This window comes from Protomyctophum parallelum (genome assembly GCF_964188405.1).
Source record: "Protomyctophum parallelum genome assembly, chromosome: 1".
NCBI classification, from domain to species: Eukaryota; Metazoa; Chordata; class Actinopteri; order Myctophiformes; family Myctophidae; genus Protomyctophum; species Protomyctophum parallelum.
In genome coordinates, this window is record NC_139697.1 from 73502742 (window position 1) to 73516614 (window position 13873).

The window sequence follows — 13873 nt, forward strand, 5'->3', positions numbered from 1 at the left end:
AAAGTAATTACAGAAAAACGATGTATGTAGTTTCACAGCTTGGTATGGGACCTCGTTATAGGCGAAGATATAAACTGGCCTAATATAGCACCACCATGAGGCTGATTTGAAGGGGAAAACAGTGGGGTTCTTCCTTGATCTACATAAAATCTGCCTCCCAGCCTATCGGCCTGGAAGACATAACTACATTGTTTTGTTTCACATAACTGAAGAATAGTCTAAATGTCTGAGAGTATGTACTGAGTTTTTTTTAAATAAAAATAGTGAAAAAAGGAAAATTCTCATTTGGGCTCTATAAAGATATTTGGTTTCACAAAGAAATGTCACTCAGTCACCACTGATGTTAATATTCAACAACACTTCCAACAGGATGCATAATCTGTGTCCTTCCAGTTACCCGTTAGGCCACTACACCACTAATTCTCCTTAACAAAAGGAATATTTTTATTTCATGTATAGTTTCTTGACTTCATTGTAAGTATTACATCATTCAGGTCACAATATGTAAACCACTGGTCGAGAACCACTGTTTTAAACCTATCAATGTAAATGCTAAATGAACAAGGTCCTTGTACACAGCGACTAACGTACTGTTGGCTCCCTCTACTGGTCCATGCCAGCATTGTTTGTGTCAGAACACATCAGCCCGGAGCAGCCTGTAGAACAGCACCGTGCTCATGGTGGTGATGAGGCTCAGACCTACAGTCCCCAGTGTCAGGACAACGCGTGGCACATGTTCGCCGTGGGCGGCCAGCCAGCGGGTCATCCAACCCAACGTGCACACACGAAACATCAAGAACCTGAGGTTGAGATGGAGACAGTTACATTATTGGCGTTTAGCTGATGATCATACAGAGTGACTTTCAACTAGTGAGAAAGCAGCAATCCAATCCGATGCCTTGCTCAATGACACTATCAGTTGAGCAGGACACATGGATTCTGCTAGACAGCCACTCCTAACCCCTAGGTTTACCTATGCCTGAGCCTGAGGACCAGCTGAAGTCGACCCAGAACATCTTATTTCACCTCACCTTATCTCAAGTTATCTCATCTCGTCATCGTATCTTGACTGTCTCAATCTCAACCAAAGTTTAGCGTTCACTTCAAGTTAATACATGCACTGATATAGGCGACCTACAGTGACCTACGTTGCCAGGTTGAGCAGGCTGAGGAGTCGGTAGGCCGTGGAGGGGCGTGAGGTTGTTGCGGTGTCGCAGGTCAGTGGCCGGTTTCTCTGACCGGCTAGGAGCAGGAGCTGGCGAACATGGAGGAAGATTGAGTTGATCTCCACCAGCAGAGACACCGCAGCAAATCCCACATAGAGACGAGAGGTCAATGCCAGGCCGAAACAGGAGATTACCTATAGTATGTGGTACATGAGGAAAAACAGGATCAATGCACACCAAGGGAGGCAAACATACACACACACGCAGCCACACACAAGCACTTGTGGATTTGCTTAGATGTATGCAGAATCTCAGATAGAACTGTTTGCGTTTAATATGAGTAGATTTTAAACTATTGTTATTTGATCCTGTTTATTCCAAAATCCAGTTTGTAGCCTGCCCTATAGTGGTGATGGCCTGAAAAAAAAGAGTATGTAACACATTACACATTGAAAGAGACATTTTTGTGTATTTGACTACCCAGCTCACCTTGAACTGTGAAGAGATATGCTTAGAGATTACATGTTTTTTTATGGTGGAAAAGATAGTATTTTACTGACTCATGTTAAATCAGCAATTTAGGGGAGAGGGACAAAGGGACCCACATCAGTACATAGAAATACACAAAACATCATGGATATTCCATATCAGAAAAACACAGTTTGGGTGTGTTAGCAGCACTGCAGTGTCAGAGCAAGAAGGTCTTGGGTTTGACTTTGAACCATAGACTGTAAAAAATATGGACAAAGCGTTCGCCGGGTCTAACATGGACGTAAAATGAAGCCTGTTATTCCTGCACTGTAAGTCGCCATCTTTCTAGATCCGTTTGGTACCAGCTGGCCATTGGCTGGCTCCGTTTTGGACCAGCTGGCCATTGGCTGCCCAGACAACGAGGCGGGACTTCCCCCCTTCTTCTCCGTTGGTTTTTATTTTGACTCGAGTGGGAGGGGAATCCCGATCATAGACTGTAACGGTAGCCACGCCCCTCAGAACATACGCGATGGGTTTTTTTCTTTATGGTCATGTTTTTTATTAATGGGACCATAATTTTCCAAAAAGAATATTATGACATTAGAAATGAGACTTTAAACTAGTGACTGGAAGAAGAAAGTATTCATGACCATGTTTATTAAGGTAATACAGTCTAGGTGAAGTTGGGCCAAAATACATGGGCCTCTATGGAGCTATGGGGCTTTTTGGGTCCAGTCCAGCGCCACAACAGGCCATTATTATGAACTACCGATTTCAAATGAGGCTTCACGAAATATCTGGCTGACTGCCCCCCTGGGTTTGTACCCAATATTTTAGTGTGAAGTTAGTATGTTCTCCATGAGTTCATATCGGTTCATATGAGTTGGCTTCCACACCAAAAGACATGATTCTAGGAACATACTCCTGCCACTGCCAGTGCCACTGACCTTGAATCACTATAGCCTTAGAACTGGAGTTGGTCCCTGCGCTGCCAACTTCTCCTAACACTTAGAAGGGGTCAAATGCAGAGGACGAATTTACCCATGGGTCACTCGGTTGAATTAGGTGACAGTATGTGACAGTACCCAACAACTCCCCCCCCCCCCCCACCCACACACACACGCACGCACACACAAAACCAGAGAGAGAATTACCATAGAGTGATGAAGCATCACCTCCCAAGACTTTTTAAGTGACTGGTTGAAAGCCAGGTCTAAGAAATCATGGATGAAATAACCTGAAGGAGAAAACACATGTGCATACATGAATTGGAAGTTACAGGCTTTAGTTCCGACATATATTGGATGGTACCGTCTCACCCTCTCTGTCTCTCACGCACACACACACACACACACACACACACACACACACACACACACACACACACACACACACACACACACACACACACCATTTGTGAACTTTCCTCCAGTGACCTGCTCTAGTACTCACAGAGTTATGTGGCAGTGTTTAACTCAAACATTCAGTGGTTGACAATGTGATTGACAGTTTGGATGATTACGCCTTCTGCAAATGACACAGACACTAATACCGTTACGGCGGTTACACAGCATGTGACTTGTGAAATTTCCACTATAAATAATCTGTTCTGTTCCACTGGTGGATTTTAGTCAAACCTGGAATTCTTAAGTTACTGTTTCATGGTGAGTTTCATGATGTAACCAGCATGGCTCTCAGTCTCACCTGTAGACACCGCTACAAGACTGTGAGAAAACAGTGAATGAGTGGAGATCAGGTCCTTGGCCATCTCAGGGTGGAGGTAGAAACTGCATGTGGAGTGAGAAATGAAAGCATTCATCAGAGAGGGGAAATCTGGACTAAAACAAAGCTGTCTCTCACTGTTTCCGTATACAGGTCCTTCAGTGTTGACCATGGCACAGAGATAGTTAAAAGGTGTTGACTTGTTAGCTTTAACGATGTTATCTTATTGTTAGCTTAAATTTAAACAGTACGTAGTAGAATACTATGGTCATTATTTATTTAACCCTAGAACACTAAACACGTGTGATTTTCACCCGGACAATTATTTATTTTTGTCATTTTCATGTTGCTGATGTCTGAAGTGGATGGGTCTTTCAATACCTTCATGATGCTCAGTGACATGAAGGATGGTTTGTTTCCCTGCCCACATCCCTGTTTTTTACCAGCTGCTGAAAGCATGCAGGCTGGGCTATCGGGTTGGTAGTGGCAACTTATCATTTCATTGGCTGCCGTAGTCACCAATAATTGATCAATTATCAATTAATTACCAGCTGCCTTTAGTGCCTTATTATATCTGCAGAATTGTGCTATGAAATGTAAATATCTGTGTATTTGTGTGTGTGGAAACAAATTAAAGCACTGCACAAAGCCAAAAGTCCTGCTAAAAGCATAGTAAACCTGAATCCAACACCAACAGGACAGCAGTATACTCTTTACTGACATTGACTGCTGACATCAACAACTGCTTCTCACATTGCCTATATACTTTTGTATGCTCTATACATTTAGATTTCACTGTGAATTGTATACGCACCATGAAACGGCCCACGCTCCAGTCAGGGCACTGTGAACCAGAGAGGTGCTGATGTTGCGCCACCTCCATCTTTTGTTGCGGGCCGGCTCTGGTGTGGGCAGGCACCCAACGAGTCTGTTCACCAGCCTGAAAGAGAATGTAGATCCACCAGTGACCAGGAGAGATGACCACAAATCCATGTTGTTCTAAGCACAACTGAAGAGTTCAATTAAAATTCAAATGCATATTTAAGGCACATCCCAAATTAAAAAAGGTTCAACATAAATTGCAAGCGGTGGACTCAGTGTGTGTGTCAACAATGTCTGAAGTGTCCATTAGTTGTACTCAGGTTCTTCATGCTCACCTGAAGTGATAACTGACATGCTGATAAGGAGTAAAGGGGGCTGTGCGGCTACATCATAACATGTATAGGTTATATTTACACAAATTCCATGGGGGGGGGGGGGGGGGGGGGATTTACTGCTCAATGTTTTCATATTTTCAGTAGAGTAATTAAGGCTCATGTTTGAAGTTAGGGTTATAATCATGCTAGATAAGCATACTGTGTAGGTTAAGGGTTATACTTATGTGCTTAGTGAGGGATAAGGTTAGAGTTATATAGGGTCAGGTTGCAACTCCTGTAATATATGAGTAGATTTGCACAATCACAGGTACTCACAGGTACTATATATTTTTAATTTATTGTTGCACTGTTTTTCATAGAACAAGATTAAGACTGTGTGTAGAATTATATCAGCTGGGCGTTGAGCCTACAATACCCCAGAGTCTACACTGTAGACTAGCCAGTATACATGCTCAGGGACAGGGATAGCTTATGATTGATAATAAAGTATTAAACTGAGTTTAATTTTGTGTATTTGGTCCTTTTGTAAAAAATAATAATAATAGTAATCACACTCATGTGAAGTGAGGGGCTCTCTTATCGTCATACGTTCCGTGCTCAGCCAATCAAATTATCACATTCATGGTACACATACACACATAGGCAGCACACAAAGCTGGGCATAGGAGGGGCTAGAGTCCCTCAAAAACAAACATGCAAAGTCTGCACACAGCACACCTTATAATATACAGTTTGTAGGCTATAAACTATGTATGACTATGTTATAGTTGTTGTATTTTGTGTTATCAGTGTTGGATCAAGAAATGTGTTCTGTCACAGCCATACTATGTCCTTGAATGAGGAATATTCCATCTGTTAGTCTGTTACTGAATTACTGAGGACCTCTCACTTCTCGGGTGCCACAACCCACAAGTGAGTTTACAGAATACAGTATGTACAGTACGTAAGACATGCTGTACAGCGAATTTGGACTGCAAACAGAGTCCTAACGATTCCTAACTGATCCTAACATTATCCTACGGCCAATGCTAACAGTACGTTTGTATTCTCGGTCCAGAATCACTGCACTGTGTAGTACCGCAGTAACACCATCTGATGGCGCCAGGTGTGCACACTCAGACGAGGTGGCCGAGTGGTTAAGGCGATGGACTGCTAATCCATTGTGCTCTGCACGCGTGGGTTCGAATCCCATCCTCGTCGTAGGCTTTCTTTATTTCAACAGTGGAATTCCGCAGCCATTTTAAACTAAAGGTCAAAAAGGAAGTTATTTATTTACCCATTTACCGTGTGTGTGTGTGTGTGTGTGGGGGGGGGGGGGGGGGGGGGGGGGGGCTGCCAACAGCAAGAGTCTCCTGCAGCAGACCTGCATTAACTAGTAACTAAAGCTGTCAAATAAATGTAGTGGAGTAAAAGTAATATTTGCCTCTGAGATGTAGTGGAGTAGAAGTCACTCAAGTAAAGTAGCCTACCTTTGACGTTAAAAACAAAAACAAAAAAGTGAAAAAACATAACATTTTAATTTCTTCCTCATCCGAATCTCCTTTAGTATCAAAGGAGCCAGCTGTTGGTCATGCTGCGTAGGCCTACATGATTTTAGATGAGCAGTGGTGGTGAGCTCTCATAAACACTGCATGTTCAGCAAGTTCATTCATAGAGCAGGATATCACACGCTGGCAGTTTTAAGTTAAAATCCGGATTTATACTTTGTCCTATGTTGATGTCACTCGCAGAAATGGAAGTGGTTTGATCTTTGATGTGACATGTTGTTGCTTAATTGACGGCAGTAAGTGTTGGAATAAATGCTGCAGTGCTACTTATTTATTTTCCTACCAGGCAGACAGACGGTCCAGGGATTCAATCCATGTAGAAGATTTGGAAGTTTTAAGGTTTGGCTCGTCTCGACTCAGCAGGAAAATCTAAAAACCACCGGGTTAAGATGTGATGGAAATTCTCCGCAATGGCTAATCTATATCCCTATTTTAAAATTCTCACTAACACTGTACGAATCATCACTGTCGGGCAGAAACCTCTTATCTCCATATTCTAACATTTTTTGATTACTGTACAGCGTCACACCAAGCATCAAAACAAGTGTTTGTACTTTTACTCCGGTAAATTTCTAGGAAGGTTGTTAAGAGTACTCATTAACGTTTCCGCAAACGATTCCTGGATCTTCTCATGTGTGTTGGTTCAGCTGTAGCCTATGCACTATGCATTGCAACTTGCAAGCGACTGTGGTGACGTCACACCACCTACACGTGTGAGTGAAGTGGATACGCCCACAGATCTAGAATCAGATTGATTGATTGATTGAAATATTTATTAACAGTTTGTAGAATTTACAGTACATTTTAAGCACAAACTCAATACAAAGACTGTCAACTGTGAGTGGACGACCCAATTAAGCATTACACTTGTTTACAACAGGGTCCACATTGTTCAATTCATCAAAACATTTAAAGACATACAACCATTTAGAGACATACAAATAGACATTTCTATGTAGCTAAAGAACAGAACAGGAATTCATCATATGGGAAGCAAAAAAGGGAAAATATACAAGCACTGGGAAAATATACAATATACAATATACAGTGAGGGAAATGGGGTGGGGGGGTGGGGGGGATTCAGATTTTACAGAGGCCAGTTTCGAATTGCAGCCATCCGTAGGTGCCCTTTGAGAGCGGTTTTGAAGGAGTCAAGGGATTCACATGTCTTAATGACTGTTGGTAGGGCGTTCCACATTTTGGTGGCATAGGAGCGAAAAGAATTTAGTCCCTTGTTTGTGCCGAATCTGGGTTGTACATGGTTTGTTGCACTCCCTCTGGTGTTGTGGGTGTGGACTTCGTTTACATTAAGGAAGTATTTAGACAGGTACATGGGTATCTTGGTGGTGTATCGAATCTTGTGGACCAGACCCATTGCAAGATGCTGTACTCTGTCGACGACCCTAAACCATCCCAGCCTGTCAAAGTGGGCAGGGGTGAGGTGGGTTCGGGGGGTGAGGCCAAGTAGGAGCCTGACCAGTTTGTTTTGGGAGGTCTGGAGCCTTGTTTTAAGGGCCTTTGAGGTGCTGTGGTACCAAGAGGTGGATGCATAGTCAAAGAAACCTTGTACGAGGGCTCCTGTTAAGGTCTTCAAGGTGTTTTTGCTGACCAGTGAGGAGATCCTGTAAAGGAATCTTGTTCTTTGATTGACTTTTTTGATTACGTTGGTGGCCATTTTATCACCGGAAAGATTAGCCTCCAGGATGGAACCTAGGTAGGTAATTTGATCTTTTCGTGTGATAATATTGTCACCCACTCTAACCAAGAAGCCATCTGCGTGTGTGTAGCGTAAACTAAACACAGCAGCATCGAACAGACAAAACGAGCCACTCCAAGGAACAGCAATGTGGGTCACTACTCCCTGTATATCTCCAGAACACAAAAACAGAACAAAATTTGGCAAGTTGTTTGGCTTTGCTCTTTGTCATGCCAGGAACAAACTGCATGTTGAAAAGGCCCTCAGCTCTGAACTCGGTAGAATGATCTGCACCTACATGGGTCCACACCTGAATCCATTATTTTTGGATCAAATAGTAATCTCGATCAGCAAGGCAGATGGTTTCTTGGTTAGAGTGGGTGACAATATTATCACACGGAAAGATGAAATTACCTACCTAGGTTCCATCCTGGAGGCTAATCTTTCCGGTGATAAAATGGCCACCAACGTAATCAAAAAAGTCCTTTACAGGATCTCCTCACTGGTCAACAAAAACACCTTGAAGATGAAGACCCTAACAGGATCCCTCGTACAAGGTTTCTTTGACTATGCATGCACCTCTTGGTACCACACCTCAAAGGCCCTTAAAACAAGGCTCCAGACTTCCCAAAACAAATTGGTCAGGCTCCTACTTGGCGGCCTCACCCCCCTCACCCCTGCCCACTTTGACAGGCTGGAATGGCTTAGGGCCGACAAAAGAGTACAGCATCTTGCAATGGGTCTGGTCCACAAGATTCGGTACACCACCAAGATACCCATGTAGGCCTATACACCTGTCTAAATACTTCCTTAATGTTAACGAAGTCCACACCCACAGGGCCACAACACCAGAGGGAGTGCAACAAACCAGCCGTCCGTGCAACCCAGATTCTGCACAAACAAGGGACTAAATTATTTTCTATGCCACCAAAATGTGGAACGCCCTACCAACAGTCATTAAGACATGCGAATCCCTTGACTCCTTCAAAACCGCTCTCAAAGGCTGCAATTCGAAACCCCGTAAAATCCCCCGTAAAATCTGAATCCCCCCACCACACACCCCTTTTCCCCCTCACTGTATATGTTTCTTTTCCCTTTTTACCTCCTTTAAGATGAATTCCTGTTCTTATTTTTGGCTATAAGTGTCTCTAAATGTTTCGTTTACTCACAGTTAACAGTCTTTGTATTGAGTTGTGCTTGAAATGTACTGTAATTCTGCAAACTGTTAATAAATATTTCAATCAATCAATCAATCAATGCCAGCTATTCTTAGGCCACTTCATGCAAATGGCCCAGGCTTCTGAATATCAGTATGGCAAATCTACAGATACCCCAGGTTTGTTATACTTCCAAGTAATGGTTGGAACACACAGTTCAGACGGGTCTGATTTTTTCCCACCCAACAGAGACGATATTTTAAAACTTTTGATACACATAAGAATAAATGCAAGCCAAGTCATCAAATTCTTTGCATATTTTATTTTTCTTATCATTTTTTCCCAACGCACACATGTCATATTTTACATCTTTGCAATAAAACAGGAATACAATAGTATTTTTTGTACGTTTTTTAGGGTTTCATAGATCCAAAAATATGTAATTTTTTTTTTTTTGGATACGTAAGTTGAACCTGTCGATAAGAGTATGTGCATGTTTGATCAAAGATGGCTTTTCACACATACAGTTATGTTTCACATTTCAGCCCCTAGTCTCCTCCTCGTCTCCTCTCCTTGTCTCCTTGTCTCCTCTCCTCTCCCCAGGCTCTATCAGCTACAGAATTATGATATTGCTTACAACGGTGAGGTTGTACAACTTAATAATAATAATCATAACAATAATTATAATAATCACACATGAGGCTCAACGCTTTTTAAATACAAATATTCAATGCACAAATAATCCCGTCGGGAAGAAATGGTCCCCTAATAAAAACAAAAAATGGCAGCCGACTAGAAATAACCCAAGCCTAATAAATAATGATATGTGATTGGTGCAAAGTGCAAATACAAAAAAATAATAAAATAAAAAATAGAATAATAATGACAATGAAACGAATAAAACAAACCTTGGACATTTAATTGATTTTCTCTATTTTCAGTTTTTTTTTGTTTCTTTGTTTTTTTATAGTAATCAACAAATGTGGATTAGGTGAAGAGTTTATTTCAGTTTTGCGTTCAGTACGATGTGAGTTTCTCTCTCCCGAGTCTGAACAAAGACTTGTTATGTACATATTTGACAATACAATCACCAAAATCTACAAAGGAAAATCATGTTCGCCTCGTGGGTTTTTCATCCTAGTTGTTGCGGCAACATCCTCCTCACCAACTCGCCACTCGCCAGGACAATCATCATCATCATCATAATCACCATTATCATAATCATCCCTTGCCACCCGCAGTCATAACCATCAGTCTTTGTCAACATTATTATAATTATTACACAATATTTTACATACGGCAAGTCATTAATAACTTAAAAGGTGATACGGTCTGCGTAGTGAGAGGACCAGTGTGTGTATACTCCAAAAGGAAACAAGAGTCTTATTTACAATAAAAAATCATATATCACCCTCGCTGAGTGTGCAAAACCAAAACCGACAGAAATAAATAAAACATTAAAAACAATTAAAGCTCAAACTAAAAATGGAGGAATAATAACCCTCAGGGGGGGATTTCTTTTTTAAATAAAGCCAAATAGCACCTGTATGGATTTAGGGTTTAAGGGAACGGAGCGAGCGGGAGTGGCTGGTCCATTTCCAGAGCCTCACAGACCCCCGGTGTGAACGGTCAACATTTGTATTTGCCCTCCACCGTGGTTAATTAAAATAAAATAAAACAAAACACAACAGGGTGATATCAGAGCAAAATAAAAAATAAAATTAAAGACAAATCACCCCCCCCCCCCCGCAGAACGCGGAACCAGCTAAACAGATGTACCAGTCCTGTGTCACATGTGGTGCTGTTGGGTTCCAAGCCTCAACACCAACACCACGCTTGGATTTCCTTTCAATTATTATTACGTTTTTTTTTTGTTAGTTGATTAGCAGGTTTCAGTAGCAGGAGTGTAACCCTTTGGGTTATTTTACTGGCGTGCCTGTGGTCTACACACTTGTGTGTGGCGTGTGTATGTGTGTGTGTTTATGTGTGTGTGTGTGTGTGGAGGAGGAAGTACGTCTCTCTGCTGATGCTGGCTTGCAATCCGCTCTCCTTCCCGGTTCGGTGTCGCATCGACAGCTGCAGGTTCCCCGAACCCAAGCCGAAGAGTCTTCTTTCTTCTTCCTCACTGGTGGTAGGTACTTCCTGGTTGACATTGTAGCCCCTCCTCCTCGTCCTCCTTCCAGATATGCAGCAGTAGGATTGCATCCTTTCTCTTCTTCTCCTCCTCTCTTTCTTTCTGTCCATTCTCCTTTCTCTCTCTCTCACTCAGTCTGAGCACACCTCTCAGTATCTGTTCTGATGCTCGTAGTGCCAGCGGTTGAAGTCGATGTTGAACGCCACGATGCTGCCCGACGCCATGCCAGTGATCAGAGTCCTGCAAGGACACATTATTATTATTATTGTTATTATTATTATTATGATTAATATGATTAATTAATGTGCTGTAACAGTGGCATCACATTGTAGCGGTCACACACACAAAGTGAAATCCTCAGTGATTGTTCTAAACAAGGCTACATAAGAAAACAAAATAATAATAAAAAAATATATACAGGTTTTAAAATCGTGGAATTGATGTAGGCCATTACTTTTCACCCCCCAAATATTAGCCATAGTAACTGAAGGCGACCATCGTGTTAAAATGTTGCAGACAAGCAAATAACAAACCTTATGTCACAGAGGTGTTGTAAAAGTGCACTATCTAGTGGCTGAATGTTGCTTGGTCCAGGGGTTCTCAAAGTTTTTGGCATTTATGACCCCCGCCCCGCCCTGCCTCCCCTCCCCACCTCCAATACAAACTGACTGCAAAAATAACCTTAGAAAAGATATCATAAATTAATAATGAAACCAGATCTAATCATTAAGGAAAGTTTATGCATGTACTATGTATTGTAAACTCTCAATTTCCATTTCCCAGCCATTCAGTTTAAAAAAAAATTTTTTTTTTGTTTTTTTAATATAATTTGGGGACCACCCAAAATAAATTGGCGACCCCCCAAGTGGTCGCGACCCACGGTTGAGAACCCCTGGCCTAGTCCAGTAGTGGTGTATGCCTTACCTCTGGTCATGTGACAGGTCCATGGCGCGGATGCCAGCATCGCAGCCTGGGTAGATGTAGAGCTGTTTGAAGTCACACGCCTGCCACACCTCCACCACACCGTTGTCACCTCCTGTCACCAGGTTCTGACCGTCACTACTCAACAAGATGGCCTGCAGAGAGAGAGAGAGAGAGAGAGAGAGAGAGAGAGAGAGAGAGAGAGAGAGAGAGTGAGATAGATATAGAATGACAAAGAGAAAAGGGAGCAACAGAGAGAGAGAGAGAGAGAGAGAGAGAGAGAGAGGGATATTATGTGTTGAGTTTATGCGAGTTAATAATAATAAAATTGCTTTGTAGACAAATCAAACACAATACCAATAAGACAATGTGAACACAAGTGTAAGAGAAAGGCAGAATACTCTGCGATACATACAGTACACACATGCAGACAAGTCAACGTTATTATATTGTCACATGATTACAGGTTTACAGCTCAACCATTGCAGTTTCAAGAACTGAAACTGTAATTTGGCAGGGAAAGAGAATTATGTACATAATTAGCGAGAATTATGTCCCTATTAGGGAAAGATAATTAAAAGCTGATCTACAATCTCACAGCTTGTCGCATCGCGATGCATTGTGATCTCGTAGATCTTCCTGTTATACCCCCTCAAGGCCCCCTGGGAGTCCCCGGACCCCTGAGAACCAGTGCAAGCATATTTATACCCAACCCAGTGACGTACCCTGGTGGAGTCGTTGACTTCCATCTGCGCCAGCAGCTTGCCGTTGATGCTGAAGTTGCAGAAGCGCCCGCGCTCGTAGCAGATGATGCAGTGACCCTCGCTGGACACGGAGATGAGGCGCGGCTGCTGGCACAGCTCTGGGCCCTCCAGGGCCCGCAGCAGGTCCCCTGTGATGGTGTGGACCAGACATGGGCCCTCTGTGGGACAAGCACACACACACACACACACACACACACACACACACACACACACACACACAGCTTGAACATTTGCTCAATCTTAATTGAGTTCTAATTACTTTTTTAGTTTGTTTTTATTGTAATATAGGGCATTTGAAGGTCAGAAAGAATACAGTCTAATAAACATTTTCTAGGATTTCAGTTAGTTTTAGTTAGTTTAAGGACACACAATACCCTTACTGTTAGTTAGATCTCTTTTTCACTAGAATGACTAGAATCTCGTTTTTGATACTATACAGGCCTAATATTATTAGATATAATTTTGGGACCACTGCATTTTAGAAATATACTATATATTCTTCCCACATCCAAATAATTGTAGTTTGTGATTTTTTTGTGTATATTTCGAAAGGTGAAACAATTTGTATAATTTTGTGGCACAAACCTTTGGCTCCGCTGATGACCAGTCCAAGCTCTGCACAGACGGACACACACACCACCTCATGGTCGTGACCTGTAAGGACCGCTCTGGGAGCCGGGTAGTCACCTGACAGACACAGACAAAAACGTTACTCTTGTGTTCCATTATGTGAGATAACATAAAATCCTGAATCTTGATGCGTTTATCAGAGATAGCAGAAGAGAGTCCCACATTTCTATCTCTCTCTCTCTCTCTCTCTCTCTGTTATTGTCCTGGCTTCTCTGTGTCTTTTGATTGGTACAGTGGAGAATCACAGAGATAGAGCTGGGGAGTGACATGCAGAAAATGGTCCATGAGTCGAACTGGGGACTGAAAACCACGTTTCACTCACTGTTGTTGGGGTTGTCCCCTATGATGTGATGTCTCCCGCTCCAGTACCACAGCAGCAGCGTTGCGTCTCTGGACCCAGAGACGATGTAGCAGTCGCCCCCGATGTAGGACTCTGACCGCGCCAGACACGTCACCACGTCCCAGTGGCCGAACACGATCTGGGTCAGCTTCCCTGATCGTCGACAAC

At 42.5% G+C, this 13873-nt stretch overlaps 2 protein-coding genes across 2 annotated transcripts in view; both read right to left on the reverse strand.

Moving 5' to 3' along the window:
• Nucleotides 1-631: 631 nt before the first annotated feature.
• On the reverse strand, nucleotides 632-4352 carry LOC310854837 (TLC domain-containing protein 2-like; the record flags this gene model as incomplete). Its single annotated transcript, XM_083759551.1, has 5 exons — nucleotides 632-800; nucleotides 1149-1360; nucleotides 2792-2874; nucleotides 3342-3424; nucleotides 4174-4352. 5 exons carry the CDS (start codon nucleotides 4350-4352, stop codon nucleotides 632-634), a joined length of 726 nt encoding a protein of 241 aa, XP_083615677.1.
• A 6655-nt stretch (nucleotides 4353-11007) lies between these two features.
• The window catches only part of LOC310860265 (neurobeachin-like), a gene marked incomplete at its 5' end in the record, with an annotated part of 223075 nt that continues 220209 nt past the window's right edge, over nucleotides 11008-13873 (reverse strand). The window contains 5 exon segments of the mRNA XM_083767079.1: nucleotides 11008-11290; nucleotides 11975-12126; nucleotides 12697-12893; nucleotides 13321-13422; nucleotides 13688-13858. Coding sequence (XP_083623205.1) covers nucleotides 11200-11290; nucleotides 11975-12126; nucleotides 12697-12893; nucleotides 13321-13422; nucleotides 13688-13858 — 713 coding nt within the window. The 3' untranslated portion in view covers nucleotides 11008-11199.